The 22451-nt window shown below is 47.8% G+C and overlaps 1 protein-coding gene across 5 annotated transcripts in view; it reads left to right on the forward strand.

Annotated features, from left to right (window-relative positions):
- PAX5 (paired box 5) overlaps positions 1-22451 on the forward strand; it is a 135300-nt gene that overhangs the window by 100820 nt on the left and 12029 nt on the right. For 3 of the 5 annotated variants that reach the window (XM_036403263.2, XM_036403266.1, XM_036403261.2), the window contains one exon: positions 2460-2561. The exons of the other annotated variants lie outside the window; for them this stretch is intronic. In XM_036403263.2, coding sequence (XP_036259156.1) covers positions 2460-2561 — 102 coding nt within the window. The remainder of the gene's footprint in view (positions 1-2459; positions 2562-22451) is intronic. 5 annotated transcript variants of the gene reach the window in all.

Here is a 22451-nt window from a genome sequence, read left to right on the forward strand (position 1 = left end):
GCCCTGTTTTCCCTCCTGGCTCTCCGGAGGGCTCCTAGATGGCAGCAGTCAGCCTGTGAAATGTTCATCTGCATTAGGGACAGCTGTTAGCTGAGTCCCTGCTAGCTCTGGCAGTGAACTTAGCTTCTGAGACTGACTTCATGTAGACTGCAGATACTTTTGTATTCTCCAGACTGTAGAGGTGACATAAAGCGTTTAATTTTGTGTGGGAGAGAAGGAAGCAGGGCAGTGATGAGGGGAGAACATTTTAATCTAAAATAACCATTTTCTGCCTGCATTGAATAATTAGAATTCATTATGCCCTTCCGTAAGGGACGTGACTTCTCCCTAGCACTGGAGAACAAATTAATCAATTGTTTTGAACCTTAAATTCTTTTAGGATGTGAATGCACCATAAATATTCTGTAGGAAGGGCCTGAGAGGAACAGCTTGCATCCTGATTTGCAGATACTGAGTGTGGAGGAAAGTGGGGCATGTGCTAAGAGATCACTGCAGCGATGCTAGAGTTTTGGCATGTGCCCCTTCATCTGAGGGTAGGGGGAGGCAGTCTTTGTGGCCGTGACCCAGAGATTGTGACCCACAATTTGCAGTTACTTGTGTACCTGTCTCTTGTCTCATCAGATGAAGTCTCATTTCTTTAAAGATATCAAAAAAGGAAGATTTTAAAGTTTTATTTTTAGATCAAAATAAAATTAGTGCTCAAAATCTTTACCCCCCCAAAAAAAACCAAAACCCCAAAACACTTTAAAAGGAATTGTTTTGGCTCTCGTAAAAATGTTCAGTTTCAATCTCTCCAAGCTCTGGAGACCTGAAAAAAGTTCACTGCCTTAAAAACAATTGCCTACAGAACACAATGTGAAAAAAGAGAACCTGTGCTTTTTTTTCTTGTCAGTAGTGCTAAAATCAACAAAGTCACATAACTTTTGCTGATCCAAATGCTACCTTTTAAGGAAGAAACTTGATTTTTGCTAATGAGCTGTTTTGGGCCAACAGGATCTTGGAGCTGACTGGTGCCAGATGGTCCCTGTCCTGTAGAGGCTGGGAGAGTGGAAGGGCCAGGTGTTTCATGCAGCCCAGAGTCCCTTTCTCTTAACCGAGGTGTACACTCAGCTTTTCAGAGATAACCTCTCATACATAGCCACTGCCTCTGAGCTGTGCTTTGGATCTGAGGCACACTTTATTTTCCCCTGGCCTTGAAGGAGCCACTTGGCAGGCTGGCAGAGGTGGTGGTAGAGCCAGAGGGGGCTGTTCTAAGGGGCAGGTCCATGGACTAAAGTGGTGCCTGAGTAGTGTGGGTGATGCTCACACTGGGAGTGGATTGCAGAGCCTTGGCCCAGCTGCTGACCAAGCCATGGTGCTACAGGGTCAGTGCTACCAGGCACCTCTGTGTGTCTTGAAAGCAACTTGTCCTTGGCTAAGTGTTCTGCCCAAGGATGCCATGGGAGCCCAGAAGACCATGAGTGGGCTCCAGGATTTCCTCTGGGGTGAGGGATGGATCCTGCCTGATGAGATCACAGGAGCATCCCTTTCTTCTGGTCTCTTGTGGAGGGTCTCTTGTGGCCACAGCTGACAGTGGTTTACCCAAAATCATGGGATAGGGATGGTGACAGTTCCAGAAGCTCCACATGGGAGCAGAGTCCAGGCATGACTGAGGAAACACTTCTGTGGCTCTTTGTGAGCCATGATATCTGACCTCCTGTCTTTGCACTGCCAGCAGACACATGTCCTCGAAGGTGATAGGAGAAGTGTCTGGGAGAGGGTGAAGGAAGAGGGGGTAGCCCAGACCCCTGGTCCAGGGGCAGAGAGAGATGGAAGACATCCCACTTCCTGCTTTTGTGGGGTTATTTCCATGGAAGTACTGTGGGTACTTGACTAAAACCCATGTTTCTGTGGCTAAGGAAAGAGCAGTGCATCAGGCTGTGTCTGTAAATCTAAACTCTTCCTCTGGCACTGTGACAAACTATATTTTAAGCCACCTTCATGTCTCAATGCCTTGTGTTTAATCCTTTTTTTTTTTCTTTAACAAGAGATAAAACAAATGCCCAGCATTGTATTTAGATCTCAGTCTCAGTTTTTGCATGTGATTTTCTAGAGAGTTTTTTGGCAAAATGTCATTAAGATCTGTGTTATTTCCCATTTCATTGCTTTTGACTTTACAAATCTAAGCTTTAGAGGAATTTGGGAGTAGGGGTGAGCAGCTGGAGTTCAGGCGGGTGTGTTCCTCTCCCTGCAGAGCTCTGCTCTTCACCTTCCAGTCTTGCACTTCATTGCAGCTTTGTGGCAGCTTATAGAGAAAACAAAACTGTGCCTGCCCTCCCTGCCAGGCTGGAAATCCCATGCTGGTCCTCGCAGAGCAGTGATGACAAATGCATGGCTGTGTTCTGGGTGCTTGGGGAGATGTAAAACCATGTCTGCTTGTCGCAATGCTCACGTGGTGATTTGTTGGTTTGATTCCTCAGGTCGCGAGCTGGCAAGTACAACCCTCCCAGGATACCCTCCACACGTCCCTCCTGCTGGACAGGGCAGCTACTCCGCTCCAGCACTGACAGGAATGGTGCCTGGTGAGTCTTCAGAGTAGGGGAGAAAGAAAATGTAAAAGAAAAACAAATAGTATTTCAGGAGAGAAATGTTGTGTGCTGTAAGTGTTGTGTGCTGAGGTAGAAGCTACAGTGCCGAAGGGTAGGTGTGGAGTGATCCTGAGTGAAGTAGGACCAGGCTCCCCAGCAGAGGAGGCTGCATAACCTGCAGAGTGCCAAAGCAAAGTGTTGGCACTGAAATGCTGAAGGAGCTCCAGCCTCCCTTCTGTGGAGCCTGGAGATTGCTCCATATTGGGCTGTGCCGGGCGCTGCTCACCTGACTCAGGCTTTGCTCTAACTCGCCAGGTTTCTCCCAGCACTGTCCCTCTGTGCTGCCCCAGTAGTGAGACCATTGGCCCTGGGGGCTGGACATGTCCTGACCTCAGACTTCCTCCATGCAAACCTGACTGATGGGGACACCAGGCTGTTCCCAGGACACTCTACTTCTGTAACTTCCTTCCATTTTGGAACCATGCAGTCAGAAATGCCAGCAGCTGTTATGCTACTGCTACATGAGCCAGCTGCTGGCTACTGCTTGCCTGTGTGGCAACAGAAGCAGAAGTTGTGCAGGTGCCTGGGGTGGGCAGAGCAGGTTCTTCAGGTATGTCACATCACTGATGCCATCCTTTAGCACTGTTGGCTGCAGATCCACACTCAGTTCAGAGTAGGACGGTGACTTCTGGGTGCTGGCAGCAAGGAGTGGTGGGGCAACAGCACTCCTGTCTTTTCTGGGCAGTTACCAATTCTTTGGGAGCACCTGCTAGGGTGGGTTAGCAGAGCTGCAGGATGTGGGGCTTAATGGTGCTCAGCCAGAGGAGGTGCAGTATAGGTTCAGTGATGTAGAGTCATCTGAGCCGATTTTCCCAGGTAATAGATTTTATTTTTAACTACATATAGGCTTGTGTGACCTATTATATTGAATAACTGCACTGTTCCTCTCACTGGTTCCTTTAATAACAACCTTCTGCTCCAGCTAGTGTGAAGGTCAGCTGCAATTCCTGTAGGTTCTCCGTCTCATTTAAGTGAGAATTTGCTAACTAGCAACCAAAATGCCTTCTCAATCCTTCTTTGACTCCTGTCCTTTGCAGGACCAGTTTTAGAGCCCTGCTAGGGTAAGCACCACAGTCCCTGAGGAGCTGACAGTAAGGCAGGTGACAGACACAGTCTGCTACTATTGGCACATCTCTGCTTGTTCCAAAATGGCCAAATTCTCATGCCCAAGCACAGGCATGTGTTTGTTCTGCTGGCTCTCAGGAATTCATCTCATGACCTGCCTCTGCCTTGTTCTAGTTTTTGGAGCCTTTGCTAGAAATGTGCTTCCTTGATAAGATTTTTAATCATTAGCCATGAATTTCTGCTTGTAATTAAGCAATTGTGTGAGTTAAGTGGTTAGAGACATGGGAAAAATGTATACATGATAACACATAAGCAGTGTTTTGTTGCATGCTTGTTGCTACTGCCATTGCCCCTGCTGATGTGAGTAAACCCAGCCCTTGCCACGCTGGCTGTACCACACCTGCTGGGGTCTGCAGCTTGCCTACGGGGCACGGGAGACCTTCACACTCTCTTGAAATTGCAAGATTTGTGGATTCAGCTTCGCGTTCTGTCCTTATCTTTTCTCCAGCCCCCATCACAGCTCATCCTAGCAGGAGCACTTTTGCCTCCTGCCAGACCCACGTCCTTCCTTATCTCTCCCACAGGCAAGGAGGTACATAGAAGCCTGTTTCTGCTGCATCTCCAGGACTTGTTCAAACACATGCTCAAAATTTCACATTTCCTCCTTCCTTTCCTGCAAAACAAGGGACTTGCATATCAGCAGTGAATTTCCATTTTTCTGTGGCTTGTCTGCTATGGCAGAAAATAAACTATTCAAATGCTTTTCTCTGAAGGAACCAAACAAGCAAACATGTGGTTTGATTTCAGTCTGGAGCTTTAGGGACTGACAGCTGGCATTGTTCAAGGTTCCCATGAATGTGTTTCCTCTGCAGGCCACTGGCCCTGCAAGCTTCTCCTGCCTTTTGGTGGCTGTCACCCTGTAGAATAGACTGGAGGGGAGCTGTCTGAGCTGGGTGAGGTGCCAGCACCAGCAGTGCTCTGATGTCACAGGGTGCAAGTGAAATGCCATGGTGGGGACACATGTGTACGTAGGTGGAAAACAACAGGCTGGGTGGTCAAGCTCAGAGGTGGTGCCTAATGGCACACTCCAGGTGGGTGCTGGTACCACGCACAGAACTGCAAGGTACAGCTGGAGGTCTCTCTTGGTTCACAGCTTCATCCACAACTAGAAGAGAGGCCATCTTATCAAGTGTTCAGAGGGTGCCAACCTGCTATCAGCAGGCTCTAGAGCAGAGCAGTGATGTGGAGGCACATAGACAGGCTGGGGAGGGGCAGGAAACCCAGCAAGGACAAACCAAATGATCCTGCACCAGGAAAAGGAGCACTTTGCTAGGAAACAGGCTGAAGACTGTTTAGTTCCTGGAGGGGCTACAGGGATGAGGCAGACTGAGAGCTGAGCATCAGTCTGTTGTCTGCACTGCTTGTGAGAACAGTCAGCATTGTCCTGTGACAGGAGCTGCAGAGAAGAAATTATCCCCCCTCATTTGGAACTTACGGACCCACAATGGGAATAGTTCTGGTTTGAGCCCCCTTAACACAAATAAATAATTGGTAGAACTCAAAACAAGCCAGATGCAACTGGGTATGACAAAAGTCTCCAGATTTTCCCCCAGGAGATGAGCCCAGTGGTGGAACAGGTTGCTGAGGGGTTGTGTAGTCTCCATACTTGAGGATTTTCAAGGCCATGGTGGGTGAAGCCCTGAGTATTCTGCCCTGGCCTTATTGCTGATCCTGCACTGAGAATGGTACTGAGACTGCCTGAAGGCCTTTCCATCCTCAAATGATTGGTCATTCCATGACTCAGTGTTTCAACTGAGGCACTGCTGGAAATGTGCTGCAGAAATTCATATGCTTCTGCCTGATACTGTGAGTAGGGATGGAGTCACGAAGCTGTTTACAGATGGAGATCAGGCCCCTCTCTGTAAAGGAGTGGTGCCAGCAGTCCACGCAGAAGAGACACTTCTGCTCTAGTTACCCTTAAATGACTGAGCCATGAATCCCACTTTGAGGCTGGAGGGAGCTCTATAGAGATCTTTTCTGTCATAGGGAAGATCCTAATGTCTACCCAGAGACTGGGAAAAATCACTTTGCACATTGCTCTTCCATCCTGTGACCATGCTCTCACTCTGCAGCAGTCCGGTGGAACCTTCTTCCAGCCCCTAGCTTGGCATCCTGTTTGCCTGTGGTCCATGCCCTATGCCTGACTCACTTTTTCCTCTGGGAGACTATTAATGATGGGAGGAAGGTAGGTAGATCCAACATAAGATTGGTGACTATTGCTATTCCTGGACATGGCTGGGAGCAGGCATCAACACTGACTCTATCATGCAGTATGTCGTGGGAAGCCACAGGATCCCAGGAACAGCCACCAATCTCACCTGGGGAAGGGGACATAGAAGTGCCTGGAGCAGCTTGCACAGAATGAACACTTCTCTTTAACCCTCATTTTCTGGTGTCTGATGCCTTGAACATGGGAGTTTATATTCCTTGTAAATGTTCATTTTGTCTGGTGCAGCTCTCTGTGTATTTTCATTGTCTGTTTAAAGCTTTAATCCACTGTTGGTTCCTACTAGATTCATGCCCTCAGCATCATCTTGGGGCACAGGATCCCACAGGTTACTAAGATGCTGTATGCAGAAATTATCCCAAATAATTTGGTACTGTTGTTACTATTTGTTCGCACTGTGACTGTGCCCCTAAGGTGCTGTTGCTTTGGAAACGTGGAACAGTGTTTTCCCAGCAGCTTTTCTGGAGGAAAGTCTCTGGGGAAGACAGGCTGGAGCAAACTGCATCTTCTCCACCCAGTCATGTACTTACAACATGAAGCCTTGTGCCACCTGGCAGTGCTTGCTCCATTACAGAGATATGGTCCTGGGGCTGTTTTCTTCTTTGTATGGAGATGGTGCTGTCTTCTGCTTGCAGTTTCTGCCTCCTCTGCTCCTTTTACTGCCTCAGACCTCACTTTGGGAGCTCAGCAGAAGCAAGCTGGGTGCACACTAGGAAATGCAATATTTCCAGGGGGTTTACTCTGTGAACAATGTGGGGGCCTCAGAGCCCTTTCCTGAGGTGAGGTGCTTGAATGGAAGCACAGCTTCTGCAGCAGCTGTTGGCTGGTCACAGAGACCATACAATTGCAGTATCTCCCTCAGCTCTGGAAGGCTGGGCTTTCTCTCCAGTGCTGTTAGTCCTTCTTCATGGGCTCTGCTGCCCTGCTGATTGGAGCTGGCATGGTGACAGGGACCAGTGCTGCTTGCCTGGGGTCTTTTCTTGATCCTTTGTAGCTTCACAAACTACCAACTTGTTTCCAGCACCAGCTCAGGTCTCTCTTCACAGATCACAACTTGTGTCCGTGGGTCTGCTCCCAAGATGTATCTGAAAGTCAGTGTTCTTCCATGTGTGGGGTAGATGGTGGCCATCGGCAAGGATACAGAGGGGAAACATGAGGAGTGGTGCAAGAGCTACAGTATGTGTGCCTGCTCCAAGCAGCCCATCCCAGAAGCTGTGTCCCATCCTGACAGCACTGGGCCAGAGGGCTGGCGGCAATTTCATTGCTGAGACAGGGGTTTGGACAAACCACACCTGTGTTCACCAGCATGTGTGTGCCCTTGCCATCATGCTGCAGCTGAGCTGGACACTGGTAATATGCAAGGAGCCATGATAACTTGCTTAAATCCTTATTCCAGTTCTTGTCCCAGTTAGAAGTGCTGGGACAGCAATCCCTGTTTCCCCTCAGTTTCTGTCTCCTTCCCCCATTCTTTCTTCACAACTCCAGGGTTGAAGCCCCTGCTCTGCCACCCCTTTTCCCCTCCCCAGGGTTGCTGTTCACCCCATCCCCTCCTCTCTTGGCAGGCTCTGCATACTGGGTGACAGGAAAGGGTAGACTCTCCAGAATAGTGATGCTGAGAATATAGTCATTAATGGGACTCTTGAAACCCAGATGTCCTTTCTGAACACCAGTAATTTGTTTTTAATGAAAAACCATGCAGTGACCCTGAACAAATGAATTTCCTTTATAAGAAGTCTATGTGCAATTACCCGACTAAAGGGACCTGAAAACACTGACATTCAAAACTGGGCTTTGAAAAGAAAGGCATAAAAAATAGCAATGCTGTCATTAGCAATCTTTTATCTAGGAGAAGATGCTTACTCTAACGTGTGAAGGGGAAGGAGATGATGTTGCAAACAAAACACGTGGCTTTCAAATGCATTTTTTAATTGTGGCTGGCAGGTATTGAGGCTGAAGAGCAGTAAGGCTGTGTTGACTTCTTCCTGTTTGGGCTATTCCTCATACAGAGTCTGCAAGGGATAATATCCTTCCTCAGGGGTGCAGGGGGCCAGAATGCCAGCCTTGTGTCCTGGAGGGGCTAGGAGGCAAACATTTGGATGAGTGGGACTATCAGGATCCAGTCTGTAGAGATCGGTGGAATTTGGGTCCACTGGCACACTGAAGACTTTATTCATAGTTTCTTTAGTTATTTTTAAACTATTTTTAGGGTTTTTTAAACTATGTTTTTTTAGTTATTTTTGATCTGGCTCTACCTTTGCCAAAGTTTGGCAACCGCATGTTGTAATCTCCTGACAATATTTAGGAAATAAATGAGAAGCAGCTGAGAGATAAAATGCCTAAAACCAGAGGCAGAGAACCAAATTGCAGTATGTGGGATGTCAGAGGGCATCAGAGAACCAGGTCCTCTTCTGTTGTCCAGCATAATGCTGGAACTGCTTGGTTACACTGACGTTGTTCTGGCCAGCGAGAGTAAAAGGAGATTCTGGCCCCTTATGTTAGATGGCCCTAAAGCAAATGAGGAATAAACCTTAACAATTCTTTGCTGAAGCAGAAAGTTTGCAAGTTACCTCCTCAGAGCTTAGAAGCGACGCCCGAGTGTGCCATTGTCTCCACCTGCTCCATGCTGCTGTGACTGGGATAAGTATGTGTGTTTGGGTTATAGCCACCTGTACCTTTTTGAGAGTTCATGCAGCTCAAACCCAAGCCCAGATGACCCCTGGTGCACCCCTAAGACAACTTCAGCCCCTGCAAATGCTCACAAAAATATCCAAGGCTTCAATGCCACAGTCAGAAGGCCTGCTACCAAGGGGCAGAAGTGCTGATGTGGCTTTCTCTGGTTAAGCAACTTTTTGCATTTTTCCCCAAGTCTGAGGCTATTCCACAGAAGTGTCTCCCCACCCTTTTGTAGTCTTGGGAGAGAAATCCCAGAGAAATTTCATCACCTATGATGGAGTATGCGATGTGCCATCACAAATATCCATCCAGCTGGGGCAAATTGCATACCAGCTGACAAATTATTCCCTTAATTAATAATGAAACAGTCAGGTAAATGGTATATGTTTATACTCTGCTTGTATACATTTTGCATGAGGGTCTGCCAGAATCTTGGAAGTCTAGAGAAATGTTTTGGTTCTCATCTGTCAGGAATGTAATTACTGTGCTTGCACAGAATATAGATAAAATCTATATTATTTTCAATATGATGTTGTCAAATATTATTTCATTGAATTAACTTAGAAATTATGCTGAAGAGGGCAGGAAGATGAAATGCTAGAAAGCCTACAGCCTTTGGATCTACTGATCCACTTTCCCCTTGCAGAGCAATCCTCACCTGGGGTGAGTTAGGCTCTCTGCTCTTTACTCCAGCTGAGGGTATGGTCCCCAGTGTCCCACACGTGGCAAAGGCAGACCACTCTGCTTTGGTGGCCCTCTCTGCTCTGTCCATAATTTCTGCCTCCTCCTGTCGAGGTCAGACATTGTGCATATCTAAACATAAGTAAGCAAGGTAAGTGTGTATAAACAAAGAGGTCTGTATTTAGGAGTGAGGAGGAGGAGAGAAAACATATTGTATTGCTCTACTCTTCGGAAATTTCTATGCATTTGTAATAACAAAATTACCATAATTTGCTCGTTAACGCAGCTAGATCAGTCAAGCATTGTTCCAAACATGCAGAGACTGCCTCTCGCTCTAGGTCTGCCAGTGAGTTAAGCACGGTAGAAATTAGCATGCAAATAGCCCTAATTCGGCCGAGCTGTCAGATCCCCACTCAGCTGCTTGTTCCCTTTGAAATCCCTGACAGGAGGGGCTCAGGCAGGCCCATCCTCCAGTAGATCCAGCCAGAGGAGTACCGAGGGGGCGCCTCCCGAGTGACAGTTTGGCTACCTTCAGTCAAATCCATCTATCTCGTCAGCCAGCAGTGGTGACACAGGAGGCTGTGGGTTGGGGTGCATCTTCCAGCAAGACCTCCATGCCAAAACTGTCTCCTCCCCAACCCAGGATGGTGCCAGGATTTGGGGCTCCAGGAGTTGAATGACGCTCCCTTGGGATAGGGGAGTGCTCTGTTCAGATACCAGTGTTCAAGTTAAGCTGCTCTTTGGATCAGAGTGTTGAGGTTTGGGTTTTTTAGTATTGAGGGATGGAAACCAGGGCTTGTGGTAATTTCTTCTGGAGCCTTAGCCAAGACTTCTGGGTTGTCTGTGGCTGCGAAGCTCATGGAGCATCACTGCAGAGGATGGTGCACTGGGCAGTGATGGGATGCTGCTGCACAATGTCTGCCATGGTCCCTGAAGATGGGAGGAGAGAGAGGGGCATGCAGCTGGTGGCACAGGGCTCTGTCCTGCATCCCCAGAAGGGAGCCATGGGACCATTCCCTCTCCAAGGTACCCACAGAGGGACCCTGGTGGCAGCTGGGAATGGTTCTCTGTTAATGATTGTTCAGTGTTACAGGTCCGATGTGTTGCCCACCTTTAAGCAAGATTCGTGGTTATAAAAGCAATAGTGAGAATTTATGAAGTCTTTTGTTGCTGGTTTGTTTCTTTCCTTTTAAGGGGAGGTTATGTTACTAAACATTTTTCTGTCCTCTACAATACAGTAATTTTGAGACCCCTTGTGGTGGCAGCTACAATGAACTGCCCCAAAATATCTAGAGGTGGAAATTTAGAGATGATGTGTTAAAAGCTCAGTAATATGCTGTGTAGGACCTGGCACGTGGGTCTGATTTTAAGAGTTTGCCTTATGCAGGATCAGTTCACCCCAACCCAGGCAGCTCCCAGGGTCCCCTCTGGGCACTAAGGACACTCTCCCTGTACGCAAAGGGTGCAGGGGCACTGCAATCCTCCTTTGCAAAGGCAGGAACAGCTTTACAGAGAGTTTGCTAATAGATCATTGTTCTGCTGGCTCTCAAAGACAGCGCTGACAATGGCTGACCAGGTAATGCATCCCCAGTGTGCTGGCTGAGACAGCTTGGTGTCCAGCCAGATGTGGCATGCCAAGGGTGAGGCACGCTGCTGCATCCTCTGCATTTCATGGGTCCGCTCCTGTTTGCTCTTGTTTATTCATTACAGACAGCTGTCCTTTGGTGAAAACACAATAAGGAAAAGATAGCTGTAATCAGAAAGCCATGAGACCTACAGTAGTTTTGATTTTGGAAAGCTGCAGTTTGGATTAGTGTAGCAGAGCTATGTGAGTGGTAAGACACTGCACAGGGTGCCCAGAGAAGCTGTGGCTGCCACATCCCTGGAACTGCTCAAGGCCAGGTTGGAGGGGTTGGAGCAACCTGTGATAGTGGAGTGGGACAGTTCCTGGGGTAGTTCCATGGCAGGGATTGGGACTACATGAACTTTAGGTTCCGTCCAACTCAAACCATTGTGTTATTCTGTGATTCTATGATTCAAGCACCAGTGTTCTGAGCCTCACACAGGCATTGCCTGTGAGCAAGGAAGGAACAGCTAGAGCTGACCTGGACTTGCAGGACTGAACTCAACTCAACACACACCGCATGTAGTGTGGTTTCTCAAAGAAGAGAAATAGCCATGTGAGATCACGCAACTCAGATTATGATTTCATTCTGTTTTTCATGCTTGTGTCTCCTTTGTGTTATGTCAGCGCACAGAGTTTAAAAAAACTGGAGACTACGAAAGTGTCATGGTTGAGAACAGCAAGTTGTCGGAGCTTTGAGCCCTGTGAAATGCCCAGCATCTGTCAGGGCTGCCAGCTGTGGCTCAGGCATCAGATGACCTTACATGTGGGGTGTGTGAAGCAGCCAGACTAGCTATCAAATCAATCAGGCAGTTCCCAGACAAATTGTGTTTGACAATGAGCAAATGCTGAGATCCCCAAAGTAAGCAGAGTGGAAAGCACTTCATGGCCCACTGTGTCCATGGCCAGGAATGTGACACGGCTGCTCTTTTTCTGCCATACCTCACAGCATGGCAGCTGGTAACAGTGATGGGAGAGTAAAGTCTATGTTCCCATCACATCCGAGCTCAATGGCCCAACTGTCCAGTGCTTCCATGTGGTGAGGGTTGGGATGATGCGTTTTCTTTCCTCCTGAGCGTTAGACCCTGGCTAGCCCACCTCTTGCTGAGATTCTTGTCTCAGAGGGGGCTTCTCATACCCCATCCCCAGCCGGGGTTTCTGTATGCACTGAGCAATGTGCCTAGCTCACGGTGACAGGGGTTCAATATCTGCCCAGCTTCAAGGTGTCAAGAAGTCATCCTGTAATGAGATGGAAGCCTCCTGCTTCCAGCATTTTTGTGGCCAAGGGAATGCTGCAGACTAGATCCTGAACCCAAGCATGCCCAGCTCCCTGAACATTCCCCTCTGCCATGGGAGGATGACCCCTGTAGAGGTTTTGAGGGGACTTAGCAGCCATTCTCCTGCAGGCTGTTGTTTATGAATTCAGTATTTTTGCTATTTGCTGGACTTATTTTCTGAGATGGTAGGTTTGACTTCTTATGATTGTTGCTGGAGAGGGTTTGCTTGCAGTTAGGACTGTCTGAACATAGAGCATCTGCCCTGTGGTAAACTGCAGTTCTCAGAACTTATGCCTATGGCACAAATTGAAATGCTATGATAATAAAGTATTATCTTCCCAGGATTTTCTGGATTCCTTGAGACCTTATCAAAACAAGTGAAAATGCTTGGACATTACAATAGATTGCAGTGTAGTGCAATTCAGTGTAATGTGATCACTGCAAAAGAAATAAAATGGGGTAACAGAAAGAAAGAAAATCAAGTGAGAACTTTTAATCAAAATGACATACTGTAGTAAAAATGAAGGAAGGTGCTCCAAGAACTGCCCCTTTTCCACAGCAGAAATTTCCTCTGAAAATACAGTTTAAAGCAGAGGCTATTAATCTGTAGGAAGCAGTATTTGTATTGGAAACCTATTGTGTGGTCAGCAGTGTGAGGCAAGTGTGAACCCCTGGACAGGGGATGCAGGAGCTGAGAGTTTGAGGATGTGTCTCCTGCTCATGAGAGGCATGTTCTGGGCCAGGAGAAGAGAGACAGTCTGCATGAGGAAGTGAGAAGTCTCCAGAAAGAAGTATGTGTTCATTTGTTTCTGTCAGCAAATCTGGCAGTGGGGCACTTCAGATGGGAAAAAGTCATCTGTTTCTTATGACCTCAGTAGGTTTGGGATAAGGCTCTGCAGTGACTGTAGAGTAAGCTGGGAAGTTTAAGTATCACTTCCTCAATTACTACTAAAAAGACTAAAAGCTGCACTCTTGTACTGACTTGATGTCCTTTCAGCAGCAGTTGCATTAAATCCTGTCAGTCTTGGGTGCTTTACCCCACCAATAGTTTGTCACAAGTAACTGCTGGTTGAACGTGGGATGTCTTACTCATGTGGAGAGGTGTGCACAGACTCCATGGTGGGACAAACAATGCCCAGGTGGGAGAAGGCCTGCTTGCTTTGTCTGTTAAAGGTGTGGGCACAGGGTTTTGGTGTGGCCCCATCTTTTTCTCTTACCAGCCTTCTTCAGTGTGAAGGAGCCATCTCAGCTCAGGCTAGCTTGTCTTTGATTCTTGCACATTTACTAAAGTCAGGAAAAATAATGCCAGGCAGCAATGAGGAGCCTGGTCCTGGTAAGGTATGCACTGGGCTGTTGGGAGCCATGTGTCCCCTGGGGCATGTACAGTAACAAATCATGATGCCCTCAAGAATTAACTTGCTATGTGTGGAAGGAGACTTCCTTCTCCTCCTGTGTCTTCTCTTCCTTGGTACCATTTTTGGCTTATTCAGCTGGATCAAGTCAGGCAAAACAGCTGCAGACATTATTTGGAAATGGTGTAGCATTTGCCAGTAAAATGTCCCATCCGTTGTGCCAGAGGACCGAGCTGCCACATTCCCAGACATCTGAGATTCACTGACAAGGTTTTATTCTCTGCCTTTAATGGATGACTGTAGTGTGGATATGGTGTAGAAGCAAAGCAGTGCAGTGGAAATTAAGTGAGAAATTATCTGTCTTCTGTCACTTAGGCATTCATTTGCATCGTCTCTGGTATCAGAAAGAAGATCATCTCTTCTGGGGATGTGTGTCTATTTCAAGCTTCCCACAATCACAAAGTGGGGAAAGCAGACCCTGCTAGTGTGCTAAAGCCCCAGAACAGGCATAGATGAAGCCTGCAGTCCAGCTGAAAACCTGGTCTTGCAGAATAGCTGAGATGCTGAGATTTGTGTGTCTCAGCTTGCAGAGCTTATCCACACAGGAGGTGAGCACAGGAGACTTTTCCATCTCTCAATGATGCTGCCACCTTGGCAGAAAGGGCAGGACCTGGCCCTCTCCTGGAGCTGCTGTACCAGTCCCAGGTGAGCCATGGCCAGTCCATGATGGGGTCTGGGAGTCACTGAGGACTGGGGCACCAGAGGAATGCCTGAGACAGTGCTGATGTGGGAGGATGCTCCCTCAGTCATGCAGATGCTTCCCTGCTCATGTTCCCACACCTGCACTGGAATATAATTCAAGACAGCCTCCATGTCAGCAGCAATGTGCATGTATCAAGCTGCCAAAATGTCTAATTTCCAGGCTTTACAATATTTTTACTCTATGTTACTATGGCATGTAACATTATATCTTCTGCTATGAGGTAAATTATTGTGTAATTCCTGGAGGTGGCTGCACATTGCAGTGTCATTATGAAGGCTAAATTTATAGAAAAGGCTCAAGTCAGGATGAAGCATGGAGTGGAATGTTTTCACTCGATCCAACTGCAATATTTCTTCTGCCTAGCTCAAATATTTTAATCCCGCAATATACTTCTTGTGACCTTTTACACCAATTTAGGATGAAACCATATTGCAGAACTTACTTTCTCTGAGTCAGTTGTTTACCTTTCATCCCACCTGCATTACCAAGCTGGTAAGTCTGGAGCAAAGAAGGCAAAATGGTGCCTGCCCTGGTGTGCCACGGGGCTGCTTCTGCTCAGCTTGGGAGGGCATAGGCACAAAGGCATGGAGTGATGTTCTGTTTGGATGCATCCCCTGTGCTTCTTGTCTGCTCCATGACCCTTGTCCACTCTGTGTCACTTGTCCACTCTGTGCATCGCATCTGCCACATGTCCCTTGTCTGCTCTGTGACCCTCATCTAGCCTGCCCCTTTGTGTTCTCAATGCCCTGTATTCTCTCTGTGTTGTTCATCACCTTTTGCCACTCACCTGTACTCTGTACAGGGTGCAAGGGGGCTTTGAGAGGGTTGCAGCAGCCCCACCAACCAGGCTTAAGGAGAGACAGTCTGGTATGGGCAGCTGCAGCAACCAGACAGAACAGCAGTGTGTTCTCAGCCCCATTTCTGGCAGCACTGGTGCTGAGGGTCTGCACATGGCCAAGTATGGCTTGCTGATCTTGATATCACTGTTATCACTGATATCACAGTGCAGCTTCCTGATGCTAGGTCCACCTGGGATCCCCTAGTCTGCAGGCTAGTGGCTGGTGGAGAGGGGAGATGACTCTACAGGGGCAGCTGAGAGGCAAGGGGCAAATACCTCATTGCAATTAATTGCAATGCCATCTTATATTCAGATGAGTTGGGCAATTGTCCTCCTGTATAGAGAAATGAATCTCTCCTAATGCAGTTCCAATATGGTTGCTCTGTGGCACCACCTACCTTTGTTGTATTAAAGTTAAATACCTTTGTGTACAAAAGTTTAAAGTGCATAGCTAAAACCTATGTGCTTGCAGTAATTGCAGATGTAAATCTTTTTGTCATCCTGCAAAGACTAGGTGAGGTATTTCATAAATATGTCAGAAGCAGCATTAAAATTTTATGGCAGGCAGCACGGGTCGAGAATACTACAGTGACTTCTCAGCAAGGTACGTCCACCTTAACCCACAACTCATTAGTCATTGATGGGATTTCTGTGCCTCATAGCTTCTTGAAAATGCAGTACTGTTACAAAAATCTGCAGGTTACTGTTTTCTTACAATGTGACAGCCCAGTCAGAACTGTTAAAATGCAACATCTTTGACCAGTGTTGCCTAATGTAAAGATAAAATAAGGGAGAAAGACTGGCCAAACTGTGTAATCACATAATTATATTCAAATTCATAAGAAGATAATTGGTGGTCTTGATGGGACTTGGAACTTTGGAGAGATGCTCTCTGAATGTAAGAGAATGTTTATTCTCAACTGTAATAAACTTCTCCTTGCCTGATGTGCAGTAGCAATTAGCCAAAGTAGGGGCTAATTTCATTTTGAAATCACATGGGTGAAAATTTAGGAGATGGCTGCACCTCAGCCACTCTCTGAAGGGTTAATCAATGACTTCAAGATGGGACAGACATGGGCTGGATGTGCTTTTGGTGAGTGTGAGTGTATGAGGGGTCAGAGATGATTATAAGTGATCTATTGATCCACTTACAGCAGATTTGCCAGTGGATTTACAAGCCTGCATGTGTAAGGAGTATGCACATATCTGTGTGTCCATGTTTGCAGGTCTTGTTAGTGTGTGTGTGTGTCCCTATATGTGGGGTGTGTTTCTGTGTGTGCACCCTTGCTGCTGCAGCCCCTGACATCCCAGGAAAAGAATGCCTGGTCCCCTTGCCAATGGCACTGTATGCAATACCCCACCTACTATGGGAGCAGACCCTGGCTTTTGCCCCCAGCATTTCTCCAGGGGGCATCCAGCTGGATTGCTGTGATAGTGTCTGTAGGTAAAGGAACATGAAGTGTATAGTTTTGTATATTTATTTATGTAAATGTATATATTGTAGCTTCTTGGGGAAAAAGAAAAGTGTGTTGTTCCTCATGTTTTTAGGAGAGAAAATAGTTCTTACAAACAAAAGTATTCCTCTGTTTGTTCAGATTTGTTTAAGGAGGATGTTGCAGATGCTCAGCAGCCAAAGTAGAGTCTGGCTTGTACCACTGGCCCCTGTAATTAACAATTATTGCCACATTTTCTGGCAGTAATTCCTACAGGCAGAATGCTGTCTAATTATTAATACAGATTAGTGGCACTGCCTAGGATCCTGTAAATGCCAGTATCTCAGGGTTGGCCTGATGGTTGCAGCACATCACAGCTCCAGACACTCTGTCTTGGCTAAAGGTGGATGAAATATTTGATGTCGTTTTGTCATGTTGTGTTGAAATAACATGGGTAAAGGGCTTACTGCTCTAAGGACTCACTGTTTGTCAGGGTTCTTTTCATTTAAGATCAACATTGAAGGTTTTGTCCTGTCTAAGAAAAGTTTTTCTTGAAAAACATCTGTGACGGCTGTTCTTCTGCTGAAATCTATTCTTTTCAATTCCATCATTGGAATAAAAAAGGCTGATGGTGGGACATTAATTGTATAGAAAGCATTTCCACTTCTCCATTATGATGCTTTTTTCACTTCTTTCCTGTGAGAATAAGTAGATTGCTCGATACAATGCCAGGTAAGTGCAGGTTCAATTGGAGCAGCTTCCCATTTTGATGCAGAGGACCTCAGGTGTATTGAAAAGCAGCTCCCTTTTTTTGAATCTACTCACTGAAGAGGTTTTCCAAAATGACATTTTTCAGCCCCCTTTGGAAACTTTTCTTTTTATGAAAGGTTCTTCCCACCACGACCCATGCTAGCCCAAGTACCATGTGAGCTCAGGGGACTTCCATCATGCGTCACTCTGCTCAGAGTGAAGATATGTCTCTTTGGGGTGGCGTTTGCATTGCTTGCAGGAATGGGCACAAGAGTGGCATCTGAAAGGGGTGTACTGGCCCCCTAGGCTGCCAGATCCTTCTGGGGGATCCAGCTGCAGCATCCATTGACATATGTTGGATGTGTCATTCATTCTGGCATAGTTCCTGGTAACACAATCTTGAGAACATTCTCCAAGCCTGCGCTTCAAAGATTCATCTATGAATCCCACCAGCTTGTCCTGGGTGTTAGTTGGTTATGACCCTGAGTATCTTCATTGAAACAAATTGGATGGATCATGGAAGGCTTTTGCTAGATACAGGGTATTTTTCTGCTCAGCTTGTTCCTGGTGGGGGGGAAGATGCTATTTCGGAAATACCTGCTTTGTTACAGTAGGAGTGTAGTTTGGTATTTTGCCCCATTTTTGGCACTTCTGCAGCATGTATACTGTTCAGTCTAGAGCAGGCAAGTTGGCAGCCAAGTGTGCTTGGTCTGCAGAGCTGAAAGCAGGGTGATCCATTTCCTTCCTTCAGTGGGACTTCTACCCAAAGAGCAGGTGAGGGACCAGAACACCTGGCAGATGACAGGTGGCTGGCCTGTGGCATGCCCTGGGTTGCTACTCCCCCAGGTTAAATGCAGCTCATATTCTTGGATTAGAGCAATGTATATCTCTGATCCTGCTATTTGCTAATGAATGGTGAAGCTAGAAGAAAGTCCAAGATTCATTCAAAACAAAAACCAACCATAAAAATTACTGTGGTCTTTTCTCAAAAGGTACAGTTTTTTCTTCCTTTCAAAGGTATGGTTAGTTTACCACTGAGACTTTTGACTGTTTTCTTTTTTTTTTGGCCTCACTGACCTCAATTTGAAATTTAGTATTTAGTATTTCTCTGAATTTAAAAGGAAAATATTTGTTTGGAAAACAACTGATTAAAAAAAAAACCCAACCCCAAATCCATGACTCTCACTGAAGTATTTTGTCTGAATTGTCAAAAATATGTTAGTGATGTGAAATAACATTTTTTACATGTGATGTGGAGTATCAACTGAAAGGTTTTTCCCAGCTCTCCTGTTCATGGGGAAAACTTCTAATGGAATGACTCCTTCAGAGCTTCAGAGGCAGCAGCTTCCCACACAGGACTGCAAGCCTCATTCTCTCTCATCCTAAACCACTGCAATGGCTTGATCTGGAGAGGAAAGTTTATTTTACTGAGGGAAAACCATGCTGTTGTTCTCTGCTGAAAGTCCAGACCCTTTTCCTGGTCTGTACAGTTGTTTGTCTCTCTGACATTATGTGGGATGTTGCCTGAGCTGCAGGATCATGAAACTCTGGAGTGGTGTTGGCCCAGGGTGACGAAGAAGCTTCTGCTTTGATTTATATCCTCCAGCTCAGGCAGTGACTGGCCCTGTGGCCAGCAGAACTTTGATGTAACAGATTTCCAGGCTGTATTTGGATAGCTGCTGCCTCACAGAGTCAGCCAGGGATGTGTGGGTGTGAGCACATGGCTCAGTGCAGTGCTTATGTCTGCTCCCCATGCATTCAAGCATGTCTTTGCTTACCAGGGTAATGATAGTTATTGGAATTCGCTGAAGAAATTTATGATCCATGTGATTGCTTCCTCAAAATAAAACTATAGAAAACAAATAGAAGTCATGAGAATGTTAATTTTGAAAAGTAACAGTAAGATCCCTCAGCAGAAGGGAAAGGTAGAGGCACCAGGAGTATCGACATACAGGGAGATGGGTTTGTCTGCAGAAAACCAACCTAAGGACAAATACAGCAGATAGTTTTTAAACTTATCCCAAACCCCCAGAAGGAATGTTGAAGATATTACTGCTCTGGCCTAACTCCACATTTTGTCCCCTGACCTTCTGTTCTTGTCTCTTAAGCAGTTGTGTTTATTGAATACCATTTCTCCTGATTTCTTTTCATTTCTTGCCAGATGGAAGGGCTGAGTAACACATTGTCATAAATGCAGAGCTTGATTAACAAAAAGGCCCGGCAGTGGACACTAGTGGAGAATCCAGAGGCTGCAACAGCTCTGGCTGGAGGGATGGCACGGCTGCCTGGTCATGGTCACTCTCCCTGTTGGGTGACAGCTGGAGAGTCCATTGCATACCTTCATGTTATATCACCTGCAGTTGCATAACCTGCATTGCTAGTAACTGTTACATCGATAACAAACTTCTACTCCCACGTTCCTGATGGCTTCTCCATGTCCCAAACGCTTGCGCAAAAACCTGGTGTCTGAGAAAACTCAGCAAAAAGTGTACAAACCTGTGTCTGTCTGCATGTAGCTGGTTCTGTCTTGGTTTGAAAGACAGGTGCCTGCCAAGGAAGGTGGGAACCTCCCTTGGAATGGAAACTATTACCTCTTACCCTTCAAGTTATTATGACTTTGAAATGATGGAGCTGTCAGGCAAAGATAAGGGAAAGGAATAACAGTTTTTTACTTAAACAAACAAACAAATAAAACAAGGCAGACAAACAACAGCAGCACCAACAAACAAAGGCGCAGTCGCAGTCCCGGTCCCAGCCCCAACCCCGGTCCCGGTCCCGGTCCCAGTCCCAGCCCCAGTCCATGTCCCAGTCCCATCCCCAGTCCCATCCCCAGTCCCAGTCCCAGTCCCAGTCCCAGTCCCGTCCCCAGTCCTGTCCCCAGTCCCATCCCCATCCCCAGTCCTGTCCCCAGTCCCAGCCCCAGCCCCAGTCCCAGTCCCAGTCCCGGTCCCGGCCCCAGTCCCAGCCCCAGTGCCAGCCCCAGTCCCAGTCCCGGTCCCGGTCCCGGTCCATGTCCCAGCCCCAGTCCCGGTCCCGGTCCCGGTCCATGTCCCAGCCCCAGTCCCGGTCCCAGCCTCAGCCCCAGCCCCAGCCCCAGTCCCGGTCCCGGTCCCAGCCCCAGCCCCAGTCCCATCCCCAGCCCCGGTCCCAGCCCCGGCCCCAGTCCCGGTCCCGGTCCCGGTCCCGGTCCCGGTCCCGGTCCCGGTCCCGGTCCCAGTCCCAGCCCCAGTCCCGGTCCCGGCCCCGGTCCCGGTCCCGGTCCCAGTCCCGGCCCCAGTCGTAGTCCCGGCCCCAGTCGCAGTCCCGGCCCCGGTCCCGGCCCCAGTCCCAGTCCCGGTCCCAGTCCCGGTCCCGGTGCCAGTCCCGGCCCCAGTCCCGGTCCCGGCCCCAGTCCCGGCCCCAGTCCCAGTCTCAGTCCCAGTCCCAGCCCCAGTCCCAGTCCCAGTCCCAGTCCCAGTCCCAGTCCCGGCCCCAGTCCCGGTCCCAGTCCCAGTCCCCCGCGCCTGCAGGGGGCGCTGCGGCGCCAGCTCGGCCGCCTCTCCCTCGTGGGGTAATGGCGGGTGAGCCAGCGGCCGAGAGAGGAAAGGGGCTTCCAGAAACGGAGCTTCCCGAAAAGGGGCTTCCAGAAAAGGGGCTTCCAGAAAAGGGGCTTCCTTGGCAAATGCTTGGGGAGCAGCCGGTCTTAGTGCCTCACTGGCTGGTGAAATGCACTGTAGCAGGAGCCTCAGGCTGGAACAGCAGGGGCGAGCATATCCGGGGTGGCAAAACAAAGTGTAGCAAGAACTCAGAAGCCATGCCAGGAGCTGTGGGGGTCTCGGCAGACGCAGGCTGTTGGGTAAAGTGTAGCACAAAGCCCAAAGCAGTGGCAGAAAACAGCGGGACTGGGCAGTGGCAGCCAGGCTCCTTCTGGAGGGGGGACGGGTTGGGGTCCCAGATTTTCCCCTAAGGCACCTGAGCAGATGGGAAGGGTCGTTTCCAGTGTTGAAAAAGTGCCAGTTCAATGGCCGCTTCTACAAGCAAAGGCTTACCAAAGGGAAGGAGAAGCAGTGAAGAACAGAACCCTGCAGTGGCGCCAAATTCTCCCCACAGCAGCAGCCTTGCACCAAGACCATGACCGTCCCTCCTCTGGTCCTGAGAGTGAGCGAGAGAGCTAAGGCTGGGCCCAGTCCCTCACCCCCCAGCCAAAATCTTGCAGTATCTGTGCACTTCCTGAGAGAAAGCCCCCCATCTTAGAGGTGGTGGCAAACTGCACCCTTCCCCCTCCTCCTCCTCCAAGCCACATCTTTTGTCTCTTAAGTATCGTAGTTATCATCTCAGAGGAAAGAAATAGGAGAAAATTCCCTCAGAGAAGGAAAAAAAAAGGAAAAGTCCTAACCTCCAACATTCCTGTTGCACTGTACTGGCTCTGGAGCTTCTGATTCATGAGGTCTTTTGAGACTTATGTGTTATACCCAGAAATGGCATATGAAGCTCCTTTGCAGACTATTTGCTCAAATTCTGCATTTCAATCCAAAACTACCATCTGCTGGAGAAAAACGTTTGACTAATCTGCTGTTTCCTGCTGGTGCTGTCACGAAGTCCCTGGACTGATGACTGCTGGGCTTCATAGGGCTGCAGCCAGACACTCTACATGTTGAATGATGTAGTGTAATGACAGTGGTCAGGCTTTTTTCATCCTGGCTGAAGAAGTTTCCACACCTTGGCTGAACATGGCCTCTGTCAGAGCTGGTCATGCTTTGACATCCTTCTGCATTTCTGCAGGGCAGGAAGTTTTTCCTTACCCTTCTGGCCCATTCCCACTACTGGTACATGGATGTGCCTGCAGCAGCAGTTCTCTAAAGCCACAGGAGTATGAAAAACATGGTGATATTTTTTCATTTATCTCTTCATTCTTGAAATTTTTACACTCATGCTTTTCAGCTTCTCTGCAAATCAGAAAGAAAACTTTTAGGAAGCTTGCCTTAAAATCAAGAAGACTGGTAAACATGAGTTGATGGTCCCCAGAGAAAGAATGCAGCAGAGGGGACAGTACTGTTTTGCAGCAGCAGAAGGCCCATCCACCACCATCCGACTGTCTATCT

Source organism: Molothrus ater, chromosome Z (assembly GCF_012460135.2).
Source record: "Molothrus ater isolate BHLD 08-10-18 breed brown headed cowbird chromosome Z, BPBGC_Mater_1.1, whole genome shotgun sequence".
NCBI lineage: Eukaryota > Metazoa > Chordata > Aves > Passeriformes > Icteridae > Molothrus > Molothrus ater.